The sequence below is a fragment of the Elephas maximus genome, chromosome 4 (assembly GCF_024166365.1).
Source record: "Elephas maximus indicus isolate mEleMax1 chromosome 4, mEleMax1 primary haplotype, whole genome shotgun sequence".
In the NCBI taxonomy this organism is placed as follows: domain Eukaryota; kingdom Metazoa; phylum Chordata; class Mammalia; order Proboscidea; family Elephantidae; genus Elephas; species Elephas maximus.
This window is the reverse complement of record NC_064822.1, coordinates 115,196,744-115,220,449: the sequence shown is the minus strand read 5'-3', so window position 1 is coordinate 115,220,449 and position 23,706 is coordinate 115,196,744. Positions and strand designations below refer to the sequence as shown.

Sequence of the window (23,706 nt, the reverse complement as noted above, 5' to 3'; positions counted from 1 at the left end):
ATAAAAAAGATTGCATTTCTTTCAGAGCATTAGGAGATTTTAAGTTTTCAATAATATTTACATATAATTGTTTCTTCTTTCACCGTGTGTTCTAATTCAAATCTAAACTACAGTTTCATTAACCACAAGTTTTTTTTTTTTTTTTTTTAATTACTCGTAGAACCCCAGACTGGCATAAGCTTTACAGTCTTATTTCAAACAGACCATTCATAGTGACTCATTGTCATAAGCGGACAGGAAAATAGATTTCCAAAGCCCACATGAGGTCTTGTCATCGTTATAGCTGAAACACAAAAAAGACAGCAACAAAAATTCGAGTTCTATTTCTGCCTATTCATTTCTTTTTCAGGACAAAAATTATCTCAGGATTCTTTCCTGGTCTAAAGTGCACTGCCAAAGAAAAATGGGTGAGTTAATTAATTTATTCCTTACTTTTTGCATGCAAACTATCCTGCTACAGGGACCCTGTAAAACAGCTCAAAGCTTTAGGTTTCTCCATAGTCAGCAAGAGAGAAGAATAAAGATGGAAGTATTTCATCACACTAAATTTTTTCTATTAAAGTGGAACTTAAAGTTTTTTGTAAAGGATAAAAGCAAGGGGAGCCCCTTCTTAACCTCTCCTTTCTAACTCAAGATATTCAAAAGAAAAAATGAAAGCAAAGGAATAATTGAAGAAGCCTAAAAGCCAACAAGCACCTGAATTTATATTTCTGCCTTATGTAAATAATTCACAGCAAACAGTACTGTTGATCTTACTTAGGTATCTTTTAGATATCAGTGCATTTGGCAAATGAAATGTCTTTATCGCCAAAAGAAAAAATAACCCAGTGAGTACTTGAATAACCATTTCTGAAATCCTAACGAATATCTTGGCATTTGCAGTCCAAAATATCACACCCTGGGCTCACAGGTCTAGAATCCTAGCACTTGTATTTTTTCACAAGACTATGTCATAAAATAAATCTCCTAACAGGCCAGGTGAATGAGGGCATTTCCTCCATTATGAACGAAGGACGCTAAAGTTGAGAACAAGGTAAAGAGCTCATCAAACTCTACACAGTTCTTGTAGTGTCAATTTACACATACAGCTGAAACAAAAATTAATAAGTCATAGTATTCTAATAGAATGTTAATACCAGTATTCCCAAGTTAGCATTCTAGGATTGGATATTTTTCCTTATGAAACAGTAAATCAAAGGAAAAGATACTTTTTCTCCCAACCTCTCTTCTCAAATCCAGTAGATGATAATACATCTGTGTAAATATTTTTCTAAGATCTCATTTGTCTCAAATTTGAACCCCTGGAGTCAGGGTCTATTCCTGTGAATTTCAATATTTGCTGCACCCAGCACCTCATGGTCCCAGCCCAGTGCCACAGACATTTCACAAAAACTTTAGGTCAGTGCTTCAAATATTTTCTTTGAGAATCACCTGAAAACCTTCTTAAAATACAGATTCTTATTCAGTTTGCCTGAGGTAGAACTTGAGACTTTGCATTTCTAATTAGCTCCCAGGTGATGCTGTTGCAACCAGTCTGATGATCAGAATTTGAGTACCAAGACTTTAAGATGATGACAGCTAATGTCAGGTCTATTGAGATATTCAAATAACCAGCTCTTGTCTCCTTGTTAGGTGCTGGTGCCTGCATCTAGGAATGCCTTGGAGCAAACTTACAAATGTAGTAGCTTCATGAAAGTTAGCCACCTAGTCTGGACATCGACAACACAGTTTTCTACAGTAACTTGAACTTCTTTTTCCTTTCCCTGTGTCATATCACTCACAGGGAGGAAAGCTTACTAAGAAGTAAAATACGGAGCCATGGAACCCCAATATACGCCTATTTGGCATCAAAGATGATGAGAGTTGTGCACATTTTAGTTCTGATTTTCACAATATCTTTAACTGATAACCATCAACTTTACCAAGAGCTGTAAAAAAATTATACCTTTCATGTACTAAGCTAAGGGGATGTAGGTTGGGCAATATACTGACAAAACACTTCTACTTGTATCTCCAAAAGAGCAATAGTTTGGGATTCTCTGAATAATTTCTGACATATAAATCCCCTGTATGTAATTATCTCAGACTTCTAAATCTATCAAAATTGTCTCTGCATTTATACCTTGTTTCTTTCCCTTCTATCACCACTCTCATCTAAAGTCTTACCATCTCAACACTAGTATTATAAAATATCCTCGTCGATCTCCTTTTATCTCACCTTTTCTTCTAATAATCCCACAAACCATCTCAAGATTTCCTTTCTCCGCTTAGATCCTTCTAATAGGTCTTAATTATCTATGGGGAAAATACAGAAGTTTTATAGCCTGCATTAAAATTCTGGGAAATGAGATGCCCCTCAAAAACTACCACCTATCCAAAGTTATTTTATATCCTTGCATCCTCTGTAAAAACTGTTATCATTATATTTTCCAAATTAAAAAAAAAAAAAAAACCTCTTCATTACCATGTCCAAATCCAGAGCTCTAGAGAGCAACTTTACCTCAGCATTCCCAAATACATTCAGCCGCAACTCCTCTCCCTTGGTTAGAAACTTCTAAGGAATGTCTGCCCTGTACCACTCCGGTCTAGATACCAGTGAATTTAGTATATGAAATGATTTCGTCGTTACAAAATACTGTTCTTCTTTTTTTTTTTTTCTCCTGCACTTGATTTAATTTGGGCATGTTTACAATTCATTCCTTACCATCCTGACAAATGCACATCCAAGGTAGACTAGAAAAGTGATTTACTTCAGACAGCCACTTCAGATCATTGAGACTTCCCCTTGGAATCTAAATTGGCTGTTTGCCATAACTCAAATCACCTTTGTACTCCGATAGGTATTAGGGTGAATAATATAATTTAGTAGAGTAATATAATGTAATACAGTAGATAATATTTATCTGCTAAAATATTTACTGACCAACTGAAGCTACAAAAAGGTGGAAGGATCTGGGGAAGTGGAAATCTGATAGGGACAGGGTAAGAGAATCAGAAAAAGAGACACTAACAAGCCCATTTAGAGTCTTAATGATCTAAATTGTCTGACTGCAATAATCAAAATCACCTTTCTGCTCTAATTTGGGTGTGCATTTGTGGGCATGGGTGGTGAGGAGTGAACTTTGAAGATGCTTAAATTAATTCTAGAGCTTTGTCTATTGATCTCCAAATTTAGAAAATGCCTACTGTGGTGGTTTCTAGCACTACCTAATCTTTTTCCTCTTCTTCATTTTTTCTAAACCAAGCACAGCAAAAAGAAAAAGAAGAAACAGACTAAGGCCTGCTAGAAATCACCATAGGCATTTTCTAAATGTGGAGATCAGTAGACAAAGCTCTAGAAGTACCAAGTACAAAGACTGGCAATTTTCTGCTTATACCAGAATATTATTTGAAATAAATCCTCTAAAAGCTCTCATATTCCCTAATATATAAGAAGTTTTAGGTTTGGAAGCAAAGTGAAATAAATCATTAAAAAGTTTCATATGGGAGAAAAAAAAACCTACAGATGCATTTTCAATTTGGTTATTGCTGATAAATGAAGGCTAATTCCTTAGTATCAACTATAGTCAGTCATGCTTTCATCAATTCATTTAGAAAATACTTATTGAAGAATTAGAGCTTAAAAAAGGGTGGGAGGATCTGGGGAAGTGGAAGTCTGGATAAGGGCAGAGTAAGAGAATCAGAGAGAGACTCTAATGAGCCCATTTCAAGCACTGACCCCACCCCTGCCACCATGTCCTTTTTGTTCATAATCTCATTGGGCAAAGACATGGGTAGCAAGAGAAATAGGCTGACTGATTACCCACGGAATAGATAATCTGGTCCACTTGATTATCAACTTGTTTTTCCACTGAGACTGCTCTCTAGTGATCGTTTTCATGGGAGGCAAATATATTCACAGCTCTATGTCAAGTTTGAGAGGTCAAACCACATACCCCTTCTCCTTAGTCCTCTCAGTTATCAATTGCTTTTCTTTCAAAGCTCTCAATATACAATCAATCCATTAGCCACAAACCATGAATTCGTGTTCTTGGGGGACAGCCCCAGCGAGGAAGACCGTCGCTGTGCATCCTGGCAGATAATCCGAAGAACTGGCACATACCCCTTTCCAGATTCATGAGTTTATTCAGGGAAACTTACTGACACGGGCAAGCAGCTGCTCTCCAGTGGTGGCTGGCTGGAGTAGTTTCTACAGCGACCTAGCAAGGGATCCAAGCTTATGTACCACTCGAGCTGGGACCAAGGTTCATTGTTTTTCTCCCATGTCCTTGGGTAGTCAGTGTTCCCAGAGACTTCACATCAAGGCCCAGATGTTTTCCTTCCTGTCGCTAAGTCATTCCTCAGCCTTGGCCGCTGGCCCAGTCATGCCACTCCCAGTGTTGTACCTTAGCCTGAGTCCATCCCGAATTCATCCCCAGCATGCTTCAGGCAAGAGCAAAGTTGCTTCCATTAGGAGGGAATGCATATACCTGAATAGCTATTACCATACAGTGTAGATCCATACATTTGACCATCTCTTCGTCCAGGCAAAATGACCAACCATGTACGTGGCTCAGAGTTTTTCCTGGTAAGATTTCTTTTCACTGCATCTCTTCAGTGCCAACACTATAGCTGCTTACACTCAGGAAGTTTCAGTGTTTCATCCAAAACCATCTTTAAATAATGCTTGAATTTTCTATTTTTCAGTTAACTGGTCATAGGAATTAATCCATGATACTAAGGATATAGGGTGAAAGACTGAAGGCAATGTACCAGGAGTGGGTGGAATGGGAATCTGAGCCACTTACTTGTGCAACTTATTTGTGACTTAAGAACTATCTCAAAATAAAGCCAAACACATGTATACCGCTATCTCTTGATGATGGAATACTGTATGAACACCCAACCTTATGGTTCGGTTTGTCAGAAACAAGCAGTTACTAATAGTTCGGTCAGGTTGCATGGTAACTTGGTGATTCATGGTAAAGCAAGTCTCTGTCAGGACCCTGTAGCATACAAGAAGCTCTTTCTCAAAACAATCAGTAACCGCAAATAATGATACAACTTTGCCCCCAAATCCTAAAGGCTCACACTATGATTCAGCTACAGGCCCCCACCAATGCTTTCATACAGCATCTCTATACCATAAGATACTTCAAGCAATGTAATATCTGCAGGAACATACAGTCTAAGTGATAGAGAAGCAAGGGTGCCTGGAGCTGGTGCAAAGCCTTTGTATGGCTCTGAGCAGCACTCAAAACTGACATCTTTTTTGGTTATTCAGGTTATGGGTGAGAATACCACATTCAAGTGAGGCATATGTTGCCTTCAGAATCAAAAGAGGCCCACTGGCCATGCTACAACAATTTGCTTGACACCTTGGAAAGAATATCTTGACATATCCTAGACCACTGGACCCCTAGAAATCTCATTTAGAGAGAAGGCTATTAAAATTAGGTAGCATTTTATTGCCAGCTAAAAACATAATTTTCCTGTTGGCCTTTACTAGCAGGTATAAAAAAATAAGCAAATGATAGATCAATACCTGCATGCCAGACTTTTCTAGCCTTGTTCTGAGATAGTTCTTAAGGCACAAATAAGTTGCACAAGTGAGTGGCTCGGATTCCCATTTCTCCTACACCTGCTACATTGCCTTCTGTCTTTCAACCTATTCCCCTAGTATCATGGATTAATTCCTATGACCAGCTGACTAATAAATAGGAAATTGAGGCATTGTTTAAAGATGGTTTTGGATGATTCAAGTCAAACTTCAATCCACCACACCTAAAGCTTTTCAACCTACACAAATAACATTTTAGTAGGCGGTCCAACTATTTAAATCCAGGGATATCATGATTATTTCATCAACATCAGAGATCTCTGTGGGTCAAACCTTCTTGATTATCACCTTGGCTTTGCTGCCCATTATATTAACCACATATACCTATCTCTCAGGTGTAAGTATTATGTGGCCCCTGCGTAAATGGACCCTTTTATCTCACTGAATTCAGGGATCACTTTTTTAATAACACCTTTTCCTGTTTTGATCCTGGACTTCATAGAATAGCCAAAGAGGACTTCAAGAGGCCAGGGCCTCCTTAAACAAGGTGTTTCTTAAAGGCTGTTGAAGGAAATGTTCTCTAGACTCCCCTGGGAATCTTGTTAGACAGTAGGTGAGTAGGTTTTACATAATAAATCCAATCCAGTATCCCAATCTCCCTAAATCCAGGGATGCTTGCCTCTACAGCATAACAAGGAAGTTCTGGAATGTCAATTTCATTCAGTGTAGGACACATTTGGGTCCAAGTAGAGCCACTCCCAAACATTTGAGATAATTCCTTGAATACAGATTCCCTGGGTATAGCATTCATATCAGTAAATTCAGGCCAATCCACTGTTAATTTTCTTCTTCCCTGATCCAAATAGTTTATGATCCATTCCCACAGATATTTCTCAGTTTTCTGTTGAGAGAAATTATCGAAATCTTGAAATTCTGTCAGTGTATTATGGTATCTCCTTCCCGGTTGCCTTGTGTACTCAATGCTCTGGAGTATGTTGGAACTTGAGCCTGGTTATTGGGCTCTAAGTAACAAGATAAAGTTAGGATGAGTCTTGCACAAGTCCAGTATTCTCCCGAAAGAAAATTACCTTAAAAGAGGTCATTGCAGTTTCTTCAGGCAAAAGGAGATAAACTCTTGAGGCAGGATATAAATGCCTGCTTTTCTGGCAAAGGAAGATGGTCAGAATATGGCGCTTCAGAGGAATCTACCATTATGTGCCCTCCCAATATAGGATCTCATTAATTCTCAATTAGTGTTATAACTTTAAGATCACTCACCCTGGGGGTTGCGAATTCAATTGTATTGAAAGTAATTCTTTCACAAAATTTGACTGGGGTTGGTTTCCAGGAGTTTCAATCCTGCAGCCACAGGAGAAAGGGGCTTCTTTCAAGGAAGTCATAGATTTCTGATTCATTGCTCCTAGTTGGAGCTGAGAAATTAATATCCTAAGCCAATGATTTTGTTTTCTTTTCCAAGTTCTTCAGCTTACTTAGAAACAAATAACCACGTCACATTTATATTCCTTATTTCCACTAAAATAATTCATGTCAGCAGCTACTTGCCAAAAACAATTCTTAAGAGCAGCACAAGTTCAAGGGGTATCAAAATCAACGCCACCCTCTGCCTTTTATGAGAGGAGCTGCAATGTATTGTGGCCATTTCTGAAATTTAAATTTAATGTGTGCTTAAGTCATTTTTTTTTTTTTAAGTCATATCTAAGCCAGATTGCAAGCTCATGGATCTTATGTCATTCCCTTCTGCAGGCCTTCCTTGATATTCTTGCCACCAACACCCAATCCCAAATATCACTTCTCCTAGGTAGCAAAGAGTATTCATCTCATAAGGTGAGGGAGCAAGCCTTTGCTGCTGCCAAATACATACCTGGATAACTCTAAGGATTATTTGGGTGTAAACACCATTATAATTCTTATAATACTTTTAAACTGGATATGAGTTTTTAAAAACAGTATTGAAAAGAATTTTAAGAGGAGATAATATTTGAGGAAAAATCATAAGTAATGAAAGAAAAGAAGTGGTTACAGAAATATTTATAATAAGCAGAGTAGCAAGTTATCATGATGATTTTCAAAGGTGAAGAGCTTTACAAAATGTTTTAATATCAGGAAAAACAGGATAAAAAGAGAATGGGTGCAGACTGAGATGGCATAACAGGGACCATACGTGCCCTTTCAGCTTAAACCACTAAAAATCCAAACAAAATATATAAAACCACAGTTTTCCAGATATTAAACACCAGGAAATGAAGGACAGTGATCCCTGAGAGACATTTCTCCAGCTCACTGCCTGGAGACTGTGCAAGAAAGGGGAACTCATGTGGACCTCACCATCCACATCAACTAGAGTTGAGATGGAGGTGGGAGTCCAAGGAAGGCTAAAGAGACTGGAGGTCACAGGAAATGGTACCAAGAAGTGAGAAAAGTATAGAGGGTCCCTCACAAATACCAATTAGCTTATGTATTGGAGAAAATTATATCAGATTGAAGAGAGAACCACCCAAAAGACTGCAATGAACAATATTCTGAGTTCACACTGGAATGGAAGTAGTTCTTATCCACACTCAAACATAATAGGAAAATCTCCTAATTTACGTGGCATTAGACAGAATATTCAGAAGGATTTTATTTTGATATTGGGGGAGGGAGTAACATTAGACTAAGCACTGGTCTGGTCCAGTGTCACACAGATTAACACAAAACCTGAAAGGACCAAACTAATTCCAAGTGACATATATAACAAAGAAAAGAATCTTTACAGGAATGTCAATTCATCCAGACTTCAAAAAGGTAAACTACATAATGTCTAATGTATAGTGAAAAATTACAAGGCATGCAAAGAAGTAGAAAATTCAACCTAAAATGAGAAGATGGATCAATACAAACAGACCCAAAAATGACAGATGACATGATTAAAAGAAAAGGACATTAAAAGAGTGATTATGTTGAAGAAGCTAAAAGAAGTGTTAAGCAAGTTAAGTAAAGACATGGAAACTATTAAAAACATCCAAACTTCTAGAAATGAAAACTAAACTGTCTGAGAAAAAAAAGAAACACCAGATGAGTTTAACATCAGTAAGGTGCTGCAGAAATAAAAATTAGTGAAATGGGAGAAATAGCATTAGAAACCATCCAAAGTGAAACACACAAGGAAAAAACATGAAAAAGAAAGAGTGAACAGAATATTATGGAAGTGTGAGACAAATTCAAGTGGCCCAATACATTGTATAAGTGGGATCCCCTAAAAAAAGAAAGACAGGAGGAACAGAAGAAATAAAAAAAGGAACGAGGGAAAATGTTTTAAATTCAATGGAAAATATACATCTACTGATCAGGGAAGAGCAACTAGGAGTGTATAGCAAGATGTATATAAATTTTTATATGAGAGACTGACTCGATTTGCAAACTTTCACATCAAGCACAACAAACCCTGAGCTCACATGCACAAAAAAGAAGATGAGGCATCATAAAGTTACTTAAAACTAGATAAAATGAGAAGATCTCACAAGATGACAAAGAATAAAATCTTATTACATAAAAACGGAATGACGGCATGCTTCCTGACAGAAAGTGTAAGTCAGAAGACTGCCGGGCAACATCTTTAAAGTATGGGGAGACAGGGGAATGGCAACTTAGAATTCCATACCCAACAAAAAAGATTTTCAGAATTCAAGGTGAAATAAAGACATTGCAGAAATAGAAAAAGCTAAAATAATTCATCACCAGCAAATATGCTCTACAAAAAATGTTAAGTCCCTCGGAAGTAAATTGCAACCAGATAGTAATACGCACTTTCCAAAGGAAGGAACAACACCAGAAAAGGTAACAACCTGAACAAATATAAAAGAATTATTTTCTTAATATTTAAATTACCTAAAATGATAATTGAGAGTTTAAATCCTACACACACACACACACAAATACATAAAATATTGTGAGTTTAAAGCATATGAGAACAATAGCACAAAGGCCAGGAAGGAAGAGATAGAAGTCACCTTTGCAAGGTTCTTGACTATATATAAAGTGGCCTCTCATTAGCTGACGGTAGATTGCAATAAGTGTAATATGTATACTATAAATCCAAAAGAATCACAAAAATAACATAACACAGAGTTATAGCTAATCAGCCAACAAAGGGAACAAATGGAATTAACCCAAAAGAAAGAAGAAAAAGGAAACCAAGAACAAATGGGAATACTAGAAAACAAATAGTAAGACAGTAGATTCAAACAGAACCAAATTAATAATCACTTCTTTTTTTTTTTTTTTTCTAACTCAAGCAATCTCAATGCCTCACATCAAAGGTAAAGATAGATTGGGGGGAAAAAAAGAGGCAATTCTTTCCTGCCCTTGAGAAAGCAGCTTTTGATATAAACACAGAAATAGGTTAAGAGCAAAAGAATAAAAAAATATAATTACAATTTTTTTTTTAAATTTGAATGGCCATGTTAACACCAGACAAAATAGATTCAGAGCAATGAATGTTAATGGGATAAAGATTGACAACAGCAACTTGAAAGATGAGACAAGAACTTAGGGGGCAGTGAATTAATGTTAATGGGGAAGGATCAACGCAGAAAAGAAGGGTGAGAACGCTTGTGCAACTCAACGAATGTAATCAGTGTCACTGAATCGTACATGTAGAAACTGCTGAATTGGAGTGTTTTGATGTGTATATTCTCAACAACAAAAATAAAATATTTTTTTTTAAGACTGTCATTTCTTACTGAAAAAGAGGTTTATTCTTCAAGAGAGCATAAATAACCTAAACGCTTATGTATATACAGCGCTTCAAAATATGTGAAGCAAAAATTGATAAACTTCAAAGAGAAAAAATCCAATACCATACACAAAAATTTCCACATTCCTGTCTCAATAATTGATTGAACCAAAAACAACTAAACAAACCAACCCAATGCTGTTGAGTGGGTTCCAACTCATAGACACCATATACAACACAGTAGACCTGCTCCATAGGGTTTCCAAGGCTGTAATCTTTATGGAAGCAGACTGCCACATCTTTCTCCAGTGAAGTAGCTGGTGGGTTCCAGCTGTCAACATTTTGATTAGAACCAAGCGCTTAACCCCTGTGTCACTAGGGCTCCTTTCTGATTAAAGCAGTACCCAGAAATTCGCTAAGTATATAAAAGACTTCAACAATGCTAACCTCATATATGATCAAAATGACATTTATTTCAACCAAAAAGTAAAGAGTTTTTCTAAACTTTCACAGAATATTTTTTAAGACATAATATTCAGGGCTATAAAACAAGTCTCGATAAATTTAAAAGAATTCAGATTATACAAAACATGTCATCTGACCAAATGAAATCAGTAACATAAAGATTCTGGGCAACACCAATCATTGGAAGACAAATATCAAAATTGGCAGGGCCCAGCTAAAGCAGTGTACACAGGTTAATGTATGCCTCTGTAACAATAATAGTGATTAAAATAATTATGAGATGGATGGCTGTATGAAGGGCCTTGAGTATGCTCAAAGAAAAGGGCAAATTAAAAGCATTGATTTTAAGGCATAGGTGGATCTCAGTAATCATTTCAAGCAGTTGTGAAAAAATCTTCGAAAGGGTTGCAGTTTCAGCGCTACTTAAATTTACACACCAGGCAGGCCTCTTATGCAACAATAAGGAAACTGCTAGAGAGGGAATAGGACTCAGAGGTAAAGGAAACATTTGGATACAAACAAATGAAGCTAAAAACTTCAGCAGTACATGCAGGACATAGCTTCCACAGAAACAACCATTTCCATTATGGACTGATTCCAGAAACAGGGCTGGTAGGCAGAAGAATCAGTTAGCATTAGGTTCAACTGCATATAAAAGAAAACACAAGAGAATCCAGACATAAATCCATCCACATATGAGCAATTGATATTTGACAAAGGCCCCAAAACAGTTCAATGGGGAAAAGAGAGTGTCTTTAACAAACAGTGCTGGCATAACTGGATATCCATCTGCAAAAAAATGAAACAAGACCCATACCTCACGCCAGGCACAAAAACGAGCTCAAAATGGGTCAAAGACCTAAATATAAAATCTAAAATGATAAAGATCATGGAAGAAAAAATAGGGACAACATTAGGAGCCCTAATACATGGCATAAACAATATACAAAACATTACTTAAAATGCAGAAGAAAAACTGGGAGCTCCCCAAAATCAAACACCTGTGCTCATCCAAAGACTGCACCAAAAGAGTAAAAAGATTACCTACAGACTGGGAAAAAGTTTTTAGCTATGACATTTCCAGTCACAGCCTGATCTCTAAAATCGACATGATACTGCAAAAACTTAACTACAAAAAAACGAATAATCCAATCAAAACATGGGCAAAATATATGAACAGACACTTTACTAAAGAAGACATTCAGGTAGCTGACAGATACAGAGGAAATGCTCAGGATCATTAGCCATTAGAGAAATGCAAATCAAAACTACAATGAGATTTCATCTCACTCCAACAAGGCTGGCATTAATCCAAAAAACACAAAACAACAAATGTTGGAGAGGCTGTCGAGAATGTAAAACGGTACAGCCACCTTGGAAATTGATTTGATGCTTCCTTAAAAAGCTAGAAAGAGAACTCCGATACGATCTCACAATCCCACTCCTTGGTATATATCCTAGAAAAATAAGAGCCTTTACACGAACAGATATATTCACACCAATGTTCACTGCAGCACTGTTTACAATAGCAAAAAGATGGAAGTAACCAAGGTGCCCATTGACAGACGAATGGAAAATAAATTATGGTATATCCACACAAAGGAATACTACGCATTCATAAAGAACAGTGATGAATCCGTGAAATATTTCATAACATAGAGGAATCTGGAAGGCATTATGCTGAATGAAATTAGTCAGTTGCAAAAGGACAAATGTTGTATGAGACCACTATTATAAGAACTCAAGAAATAGTTTAAACACAAAAGAAAAAATTCTTTAATGGTTACTAGAATAGGGAGGGAGGGAGGGAGAGATGTATTCACTAATTAGGTACTAGACAAGAACCATTTTAGGTGAAGGGAAAGACAACACACAACACAGGAGAGGTCAGCACAACTGGATGAAACCAAAAGGAAAGAAGTTTCCTGAATCAACCAAATGCTTCAAAGGCCAGAGTAGCAGGGGAGGGCATTTGGGGACCATGGTTTCAGGGAACATCTAGGTCAAATGGCATAATAAAATCTATGAAGAAAACATTCTCCATCCCACTTTGGAAAGTGGCATCTAGGGTCTTAAATGCTAGCAAGCGGCCACCTATGATCATCAAGTGGTCTCAACCCACCTGGAGTAAAGGAGAATGAAGAACACCAAAGACACAAGGTAATTAGGATACCCAAGAGACAGAAAGGGCCACATAAATCAGAGACTACATCAGCCGGAGACCAGAAGAACTAGATGCTGCCTGGCTACAACTGATGACTGCCCTGACGGGGAACACAACAGAGAAGCCCTGAGCAGTAGGCTACAGACCTCAAATTCTCATAAAAAGACCAGACTTAATGACCTGACTGAGACTAGAAGGACCCCAGATGTCATGATCCCCAGACCTTCTGTTAGCCCAAGACAGGAACCATTCCCAAAGGCAACACTTCGGATACGGATTGACTGGACTAGGATAGAAAATAATACTGGTGAGGAATGAGCTTCTTGGATCAAGTAGACACATGAGACTATGTGTGCAGCTCCTGTCTGGAGGGGAGATGAGAAGGCAGAGGGGGACAAAAGCTGGCCGAATGGACACCAAAATAGAGAGTGGAGAGAAGGAGTGTGCTGTCTCCTTAGGGGGAGAGCAAATAGGAGTATATAGCAAGGTGTGTATAAATTTTTATATGAGGGACTGACTCGATTTGCAAACTTTCACTTAAAGCACACAAAAAAAATTAAAAAAAAAAACAATAGATATAAATCAATGGGCAAGCAAGGACTTGGCATACATACAACTTTTATTATGTACAAATGAAATAATTTTGAAATGAAGACAAACTCAGTAAGACACAAATCAAAATAAAGATTGAAGAATGAAAAAGCCATGACATAATTAACAGACTGACAATAAGGCACAAAACAGTATTAAATATACTGTAAATGTTTTCATTATTAATATAAAATTTAATGAAAAGGTAAAAAATTATTTTTAGAAGTTAGTGTAACTATAAATTAATATTAATAATCTGAAAGGGTAAAAAAAACATAGAACACTAGGTATAACTTCCATGTTCGAAAGGAGAACAGAGAAATAAAAACTTTGCAAAACAGCCAGAGATATTTAAAAGAAAAACATGAAAGTAAGGACTAACATTCTGTGATGTTTAATTTTATGTGTTACTTGGGTAGACTATGATTCCCAGTTGCTTCACCGAACACTAGTATGCTTGCTATTATGGAGTAATTACCTGTGCTTTTATGGAATAGTTAGAGATGATTTAATCAGTTGACCTTAAGTAAAACAGATTGCCTTCCATAAAGTAATCTAACATAATGTAATGTAATTACTTCACATAATATAATATAATGTAATATAATGTAATATAATATAATAAATATAATAAATATAATAAATATAATATATATAATATAAATAGTATATATAATATATAATATAATATATATAATATAATATATATAATATAATATATATAATATAATATATATAATATAATATATATAATATAATGTAATGTAATGTAATGTAATGTAATGTAATGTAATGTAATGTAATGTAATGTAATGTAATATAATATAATATAATATAATATAATAATCTCCCATAATAATCAAATCAATCAATCAAACAGGGAAAACAAAGTTTCCCAAAGGTGTGTTTGCCTCAAGACTATAAACAGATATTTTGGTAGACCTATCCCCTCACTCTTCCCATCTCCTGACCTACACAGGTTGAGACAAAAGGAATATCTAGCTTATCACGTGACCTACAGATTTCAAACTTGCCATTCTTCCACAAATGTGTGAGCCAGCAAGAGTCTCCAGCCTATTCCCTGACTCACAGATTTTAGGCTTGCCAGGCCCCCACAATCTCCTGAGCCAATTCCTTGAAGAATATGTATCTCACTGTGCTGTTTCTCTAGACACTAAGACACATTCACTTATAGTAATAATAGTGACTAGATTTTACCCCCACTTAAAAGCAAATGAATCAAAAAATCAGAGAGACCATTCACATATGTATGGTTTAGTTTATTACAAAATGATAGGCAAAAATTTATCAGCTAAATAAAAACAAATGCTGTCAAGGACAATACAAGGCAGTCATCACTCAGGAAAATGTAGTACATTATCACAAATGAACAGCAGGAAGGAGAGTTTCTAGAAATGGCAGCAGAGAAAATTTAAAAAATAGTTTTATTCAAGTTAACTGGGCAGTAATAAATTTTAGCAAAATAGGAAACAAGTCCTGGAACCAGGCAATTTTTTACCAGTACTTAGGATGCAACACTTTCTTTCCATTGATTCATATTACCAAAAGTAGCTTGTAATGTAATATCAGAACATCAAGTCTGCACTTTAAAAGCTTGTAGTCCTCTTAAATGTTGGAAAAAGGAATGAGTTTAGTGGAGGGGGCGGAGGGGAAGGAGAAGCAATCTTTGTATTCAGATAAACTTTTGTCCAAAACCTGCAACCGCTGTGTATCATCTGACTAGTCATTTCTCTACTTCTCAATTTCCTTGCCTTTAAAGTTAGAATAATTACTCTGACTTTACACAAGATTCAAGTCAAAGATAGATAATATAAATTAAGATTGAAGACCAGGATCAAAACCTTAAGGAAATATAAAGAGTCAACACAAAAGAGATAATGGAATTCACACTACATCAGACCACTCCCCATGTCTCTGAGGAGAACACTGTTCCCACTGCTACCTGTGACTTTGGCGTCGTTGATTCCACTGCCAACTCATTAGTAACTTTTGAAATTGGGTCACCAAGGAATATTTTCTTGTTCACTCAGATGTTCTCTGTCCACTGGTGGCAAACTAAACATATAAAAGATATGCTGCCATTAAAGAATTTGCAGGTTAAGCTGCCTCCTCGGCAGGAAGATCAGATGTGCCCCTCTTCCAAAACCAGGGAGAGGGGTTCCTTTCTCTCTGCACTACCCTTTTCTTCCTTTTGAACTAAGAGAGTACTGGGAAATCTAGGATCAGGTGCCATTTAGACTTGCTGAGAGAACAGGTGGTTGACATGGGTCTCAATATACCAGGACAATAAAAATCTAAGCTAGGACTGTTTATTGGAAGACTTGCCTGCTAGAGGGTGTGTTTTTGTGACTGTGTGTGTGTGTCTGTCTGTCCGTTTGTGTGTGCACAAGCTTCTGGACAGAATGGAGCTGAATGGAGACAGTTGATGCGAGGTGTGGACAGGAGCATACACAAGCCTCCCCACCAGCCTGCTGCCCTTCAAATAGTGGTTCCATCAAGGGCTTCCGATGAAGCACTGTCAGAAAAGTAAGTATGCAATTGTCATATTTTTCCATACTCTCTAAACATAGAGGCTAAAAAATCTGATTTCAGTTCACTGCAATTGAGACTGCAAAAAAAAAAGGAGTCAACGGTTATTGCTAATATGCTCTTATTCTGAACAAATCTCATGTTAGAATTTTCCTTCCATGATCAACCTATCTTTAGAAAAAAAACAGCTGTAAATATCAGTTGAAGAGACTGTTGTTACTTAAGATGCAAAATATGAAGGGCAAAAGAAAAGACATTCTCCTCCCAAAATATTCCACAGTGTCATAAGAATCAAAGAACATGAGGATTAGAAATGACCTTACAGGGAACCTGGGAAGTGCTGTTCAACTCCTTCTTGGACTTCAACTCTTCCAGTCTATAGGAATCCTATTCCCAAATGAAGACTGATTGAGGATTGTTCCAAACATAAGTGAGGTCACGGTGTCTGAAATATATAAAAGAATTTATTAAATAGGGATTCAATAAAAGAGAAAAGCTGAACCTCAATCACACTTGTAGCTCCCAAAGTGGCAGTGAGAGGAGGTAGCTTTGTATAGGTTAGCTCCTCAAGATCTACCTGTTGATGTCAATGAAAACGCTACTTGGGGAGGTGGCAAAATGTATTGTTTATTTAACAAAATTGTTTTTTCAGACGTTAAATGATCCAAATTATATTAAAAAAAAAAGTAACTTTCAGTTTTCAAGGAAACCACTTGTAGTTTAACCAAAATGAGAATGTGATGTGGCTTCAGGTGGACAAAAAGCAAAACAAGCAGCCTTATATTCAAATGGTCTCTCACCACAAGATTAGCTTCATTGCTAGAACTAATTTTTTTTTTTTTTTGACATCTTCAACAAAAGCAGCTCGTCTTTATTGCAGGGAAACTAGTGAGAAGCAAGCAGGGCAAGTGAGGGTCTCCGCAGGAACTCCCATCACTGAGCAGGACTGCCAGGTGACAGGTCTGTCTGCCCCCTTTGGTCCATCCTCCGGGCCAGGGGCCAGGACCCTGCTACTTGGGGACGAGGTAGGAAACGGCTTTTCCTGTTTTCTTCAAGGTCTCCAGCAGAGTGTCCACACTGTGCTCAGAGGAGTTGATGCAAACCTTCTTGTTGGGCAGGTCAACGTCAAACTGAACTCCTTCCAGCTTGCTGAGGACCCGACTGACCGCCTTAGAGCAGCCCTCACAGGTCATGTCCACGGAGAACTCGTGCTTCGGCATGACGGATGGCCACAGCCGCGGCAGCGCCTTTTCTGGCTCCGAGGGCTAGCTCCGGCCGCTAGAACTAATTTTGATTTAACAAGTTTCATGTATTAAAACAAGATTATATTATTTATCTAACACATTAAACTAATGCACATTAAAATTCTAAAGTGATTTTTTTCACAAGTCATTCCTATCAAAATTGGAGATTAAGAATTTTCAAAAGTGGAAACAGACAATAATTTTAGAGCCTAGGAAATTTGTAGAAAAAGGAAGAATAGAGAAAAAATGTCAATGACTGGTACAAAGATAAAAGGTTAACACACTTGGATGCCAACTGAAAGATTGGTAGTTTGGTCCAAGATTGGTAGTTTGGTCCACCCAGAGGCACCTCAGAGGGAAGGACTGGTGATTTACTTCCTTAAAATATGTCTTTCAAAACACTATGGAAAACCGTTCTACTATGACACACATGAGATGACCATGAGTCAGAACTGGCTCGACAGCAATTGGAATGGTAACATGGTAGGAAGAAAGAAAGACGGCTGAAAGGAAACAAGAATTAGAAATGTAGAAATCAGCTTGACCCATCATTTAGTACCTGTTGAAGTCCAGTTGATTCCGACTTATAGCAGCCCTATAGGACGGAGTAGAAGTCCCCCATACGGTTTCTAGGGAGCTCCTGATGGATTCAAACTGCTGACCTTTGGGTTAGCAGCCATAGCTCTTAACCACTAAGCCACCAGGGTTTCCATCACTCAGTAGGCCTATCAAAATCTTCTCTGTGTGGCTTCACAGTACTTCACAAGATACCATCTCTCCAGTGAACCATTTCTCCCATGAGGTGAGTTAGGTTTCCTGATTCCATAAAATGTATGTGAACCCTGAGCAACGCATCTTGCTAACTCAGGTTAAGGTGACAACTGACACTGCCAACTTTAATAGAAAAAAAGCCTAGAGGAACTGAGTGAAGACAGTAAAATAGGAATAACCCACTGCCGTCGAGTCGACTCCGACTCATAGCGATACCAGTATAATAAAGAGTGATTGTCAAGGAATAATAATAATAATAGTTTTCACCCCAGAGGAGTCCTGGTAGTACAGTGGTTAAGTACTCTACTGCTAATCAAAAAATCATTGATTCCAACCCACCAACTACTCCATGGGAGAAAGATGCAGCAGCCCACTTCTGTAAAGATTTACAGCCTTGGAAACCCTATGGGACAGTTCTACTCTGTCCTGAATGGTCACTATGAGTCAGAATCAACTCGACAACAATGGGCTAGTTATTACCCCAAACACAAAATTTCATTTTCGTTGTTATGTTACTATGTCTCTGATCATACACTGAAATGAAATATTATCTCCCATAGGAAGAATTAAGTCTCCTTTGGAGAGAGACTTGTTCATGGTTAGATCTCCAGTCTTTGATGTTATGCTCTGTAAATAATAGGTGATCATTAAATATTTATCTGAATGAATGAATGTTGATTATTTACTTAAGCAATAGTAGAGAAGAGAAATAAGGAAATCTAATGTATTTTTGATTCTCACACACATTGGGAAGAATTGGGTAGATAGGGTTTCCCTGAAAACCCCTGAGTTACACCGAAAATTGCTCACTTCAAAATCAATTCCCAATAATAAAACACGAAGACATATTATGAGTCAATATGTTATTTTTCATTCATGGCACCCCCAGTGAGAATGTATTTACCAGATCTTCTTTTACAGGACAGATGTTTGAGAGTGGCTCCTCACAATGTGAATCAAACTGAAAGAAAGTTTTGACAGAAAGGCTAGGAGATCTTCCTGAGCCCCCAGCAAATGGAATAATAACAGGGAAAACATAAATATTAGAATCCAAGGAGGCGGAAAACTGGTAGGAGGTCCTGACAATGGCAAATGCCAAGGAAAAACTGGGTTTATTAAAATTTGTGTATAAAACTTGGATCATATGGATCAGTTTGTTCATGGGTATTGTTTAGAATGATTGCATGTATTAAGAATTCAAAGAACTGTAGAGTTAGTGAGTTGGCAGGTACATTAATAGGAAAAGGTGATTTGAGGAGGAGGGCGGAAAAAATTGTCAAAAGGAAGGGTCGCTGAAATGTGTCTGAGACAGATTCTGAAGATCTGGGTACTGCTGAGGAGAACACCCAAGATGATCAGGCTGGCAGAAAAAGCAAGTACCAAAGACCATTCCTTCTGGGTTGTGGCCATGGCTCAAAGCACCAGGACAGCACAAACCAGGCATATTCCAGCAAAAAGGCTCCTCACATCTCTTCGGGAAAACCTCCGCCTATGCAACCATGTTATCAGGAGGGACCAATCCCTGGAGAAGGACAACGTGTTTGGTAAAGTACAGGGTCAGCAAAAAAGAAGAAGACCCTCAATTAGATGGGTTGACACAGTGGCTGCAAAAATGGGCTCAAGCAAAACAACGATTGTGAGGATAGCGCAGGACCAGATTGTGAGGATGGAGAAGTGCTTCATCCTGTTGACGTAGGGTCGCTATGAGTTGGAACCAACTCAATGGCACCTAACAACGGCCACAACAAGCAACCACTTTACTGGGTTAGAAATGCTTTCGTTTGATTAAATACAGGAAAGACAAAACAAAGATATAACCTTGTATTTTAAACTTTTTTTCTTCCTAATCTGAGATAATTTAAAGTACAAAGACATGATCTAACCCTTTGAAGATATTTTGCTTATGTTAAATATAATCAGAGACCAGCATAAAATACTACTGGACAAATCCTACCCTGTTATGAAAAGTGAGCAGTTCAGTAAGATGGGAAAAGCAAAGAAAAAGGTGACTGGAAACAAAACAAAAATGTTTTAAAAAATACAATAATCTGTAAAATAGGGGGTGCTAATAGCTGTGCTATGAGTTGTGTCTTTGTTTTAATAGGTGTGCCACAAGGCAATAATATTGAGAAATAGCATATGAAACAAGTATGTGATGAGTGACTTGTTTTTTGTTTTAGTTGCCAGCTTTATAAAGAGTGTTTCTAATCAGGGAATTATACACCTGAGATTCATATTTAAATATTTCCAGTGAACTTCCATTATCCAAATGTAAAATGCACTACAATAATACTGCTTACATCTTTCATTCATGTTCCAAGCTAGCTTCCTTCTTACAGCCCTTCTCTTTTCAGAGCCAATCGCTCTTGACCTGACACAGGTAGTGATGAGAAATCATACAGCCATAACTACATTCATCCTGCTGGGGCTGACAGATGACCCAATTCTACAGATTGTGCTTTTGATATTTTTATTTCTCACCTACATTTTGAGTGTAACTGGGAACCTGACAATTATCACCCTCACACTTTTAGATTCTCACCTTAAGACTCCCATGTATTTTTTCCTCCGAAATTTCTCTTTCTTGGAAGTGTCATTCACCACTGTCTGTGTGCCCAGATTTCTGTACACCCTGACAACTGGAGACAAAACAATTACCTATAATGCTTGTGCCACACAGAAGTTTTTTTTGTCCTCTTTGGAGCCACCGAATTTTTTCTCCTTGCTGCCATGTCCTATGATCGCTATGTGGCCATCTGTAAGCCCCTGCATTACACAACCATCATGAACAGTAAGGTCTGCACTACCCTTGTTCTCTGCTCCTGGTTTGCTGGCCTGTTGATCATCCTCCTACCTTTTAGTATGGGTCTCCAGCTGGAATTCTGTGACTCAAATCTCATTGATAGTTTTGGCTGTGATACGTATCCTGTTTTACAGATATCCTGCTCAGACACAATGCTTATAGAAAAAAATGCCTTGGGTTTTGCAGTGGTAACACTAATTATTACCCTAATTGGTGTGGTTCTTTCATACACATACATTGTCAAGACCATTCTAAAATTCCCTTCTGCCCAACAAAGAAAAAAGACCTTTTCTACATGTTCTTCTCACATGATTGTGGTTTCCATGACCTATGGCAGCTGCATCTCATCTACATCAAGCCTTCAGCAAAGGAAGGAGTGGCCCTTAATAAGATGGTGTCAATGCTAGCCACTTCCGTTGCCCCTTTGCTTAAGCCATTCATTTATACACTTTGAAACAAACAAGTCAAAGAAACCTTCAAAGACACTGTTAAAAAAATTGTATTTCTCACAAAGAAGTAAGAGACAATTAATGCTTTGTGGCCGAGCTTAAATCTGAATAACCCATAATCATCTTTCATGACATTACCACACACATTGTTTCTTCCTATTCTGTAGATTCATCAAGCTAGACTTTCCCCTCAAATATTTTTCTATTACGATCAGAAAAAAGCAAAAAATCAAGCTATTTAGTTTACCTTCTATTAAGAATAATAAATTTATGCATTTATCAATTAATGCATTTATCTCAGGCTGGATTCTGAAAATTCTCAGTGATATAAAAAGGAAATGCAATTTAATAAAATCTGCTTCTGGCCACATGAAGTACTCATGATGTGGATTCTAAAAGGCCAGAGAAACATTTCTCACTTGTTGGGAATATTCAATGTTCAGGCTCCAGTTTTTTAAGAGTAACTGGAAATTCTTTACTGCAGCTTAAACCATGGTATGAAACAAAATTGGGCACTTCAGAGCTCTCCTTTTCAATGTAAAAGTTTCAGGATATTCCTGCATTATTTCCTAGTTCATTTTTAGGATTAAGTAAAAAGGCTTAATGGGAAAATCACAAAGACAATGGAGATAGATTCTTCTTTCTTTTAAATTAACTTACTCTCTTTTGGGACATTATTTGGGTTTAGTTTATCTCGTGGAGCCCCTGAGTGGTGCAAACAGTTAAGTATTAAACTACTAGTTGCAAGGTTGGTGGTTTGAACTCACCCAAAGGCACCTCAGAATACAAGCCTGGATATCTGGTTCCAAAAGGTAACAGCCTTGAAAACCCTATAGAGTAGTTCTACTCTGAATACATGGGATCACCATGAACAGAATCTACTAAGTGGCAACTAACAACAAAGAGTTCATCCTGACATGTGATGTAAGTAGAGAAGAAAAACAGCCAGCCTTTCAAGCGCTGGATGTCTTCTACTGACATTGACATTCATAGTGTTAACGGCTTGATTCAAGGAGAACAAGCCTTGAATTTAGGGGCAAGATAATTAGCCTTCAGTTGAGTGATATCTGCAACTGTCCAGGCATCCATTATCTCAGGACATGTAACAAATTAAAATATTAAGAATTGAGAAGGTTGGAAAAAAACAATAGCTATAATTAATAATTTGGGCATTTGATGGGCATTCGGTTGGTTAGCATAAGCTGACTTCTAGACATCAAATCCAAGCATAGCGTGAAAAAATTGAATGGACCTACAGTTGGGGGAGAGAAAATGTATAGGAGGACAGTAATTAAGATTAACTTGGACCTAACCAAACCACAAAAAACCTAACCCAGTGCCATCGAGTCGATTCTGACTCAAAGTGACCCTATAGGACAGAATAGAACTGCCCCATAGAGTTTCCAAGGAGTGCTTGGTGGATTCGAACTGCCAACTGTTTGGTTACCAGCTGTAGCACTTAACCACTACACCACCAGGGTTTCCAACTTGGACCTAGAAGCTGTTCATTCTTTCTATAAGATGATGAAAGCATTTATCTAAGTTGTATCTGGGTGAAAATATACATTTATACTTTGCCATTCATATACAAATGTTCTTACATTTTATGAATATCATCTAGTTTCTCAGATATACTTTATAGCTTCATAATGCTTCCAAATATTCATATGAAGTCATGTCCATAGAATGTGCATATTTTCCAAACATTTCAAAACACTTGTGGAAAAAAGAGATTTATTATCCAAAGCCTTCCTCTTTTTCTCATGTAGTGCCATTTAAAAGCCAACAAAATTCCACTAAATGGCTAATTTCTTTTTTGATAATTAATTGAGCATGCATCTATAATATGCATGTATTAGTAATTGCGTTGATCAATTTGCCTGAGTCGTAACTCATTAGCAAGCAGAGTCTATATTCATAAATCTCCTTCCTCAAAATAGCTGGTTGTGTCCAGTTTGTAAAAGCTTTGGATGATGATGGGCAAAGTTAAGTACATTTTTGAGATTCAAAAAGAGATTAGCCATCTCCTCTTACCTGGCTGGACCTTAGTGCAGTTAGATAGAACCAATATTTTAAAATGCACTAGATTCATGAAAGATAAACATGGAGCTTCTTTTCTGGAGAATGAAGCTCTCTCTCCTTCATCCATTATCCTCTCTAAGAGGGAACATAAGAGGACAGCACTGTGGCATGTTTTGAAGCCTCAGACTGGAGTTGGAAGAAGCACATAAAATAACTGAGGTCACTCTCGGGTACAAATGTGATTCCTAAAAATTACCTCAAGTAGTACTGAAATTGATCACGGCTTTGCCCAGGCTGATCAAAAAAAGACTAAGAACTTTATGTCACTTAATGGTATGTGTAGGTTGGGGAAATTTCTCAACGAGGCGAAATA

The 23,706-nt window shown here is 37.4% G+C and overlaps 1 protein-coding gene and 1 pseudogene across 1 annotated transcript; one reads left to right on the top strand and one right to left on the bottom strand.

Moving 5' to 3' along the window:
- Positions 1 to 16,983: 16,983 nt before the first annotated feature.
- Positions 16,984 to 17,264, bottom strand: LOC126075626 (copper transport protein ATOX1-like). The gene has a single exon (XM_049883464.1). The coding sequence runs from the start codon at positions 17,262 to 17,264 to the stop codon at positions 17,055 to 17,057; it is 210 nt and encodes a 69-aa protein (XP_049739421.1). The 3' UTR covers positions 16,984 to 17,054.
- Positions 17,265 to 20,445: 3,181 nt separating this feature from the next.
- Positions 20,446 to 21,382, top strand: LOC126075584 (olfactory receptor 6C2-like; annotated as a pseudogene).
- The last annotated feature ends 2,324 nt before the right edge of the window (positions 21,383 to 23,706 follow it).

Coding starts and splice junctions, on each gene's coding strand:
- LOC126075626 (XM_049883464.1), bottom strand. CDS start 17,264: ATGCCGAAGCACGAGTTCTCCGTGGACATGACCTGTGAGGGCTGCTCT.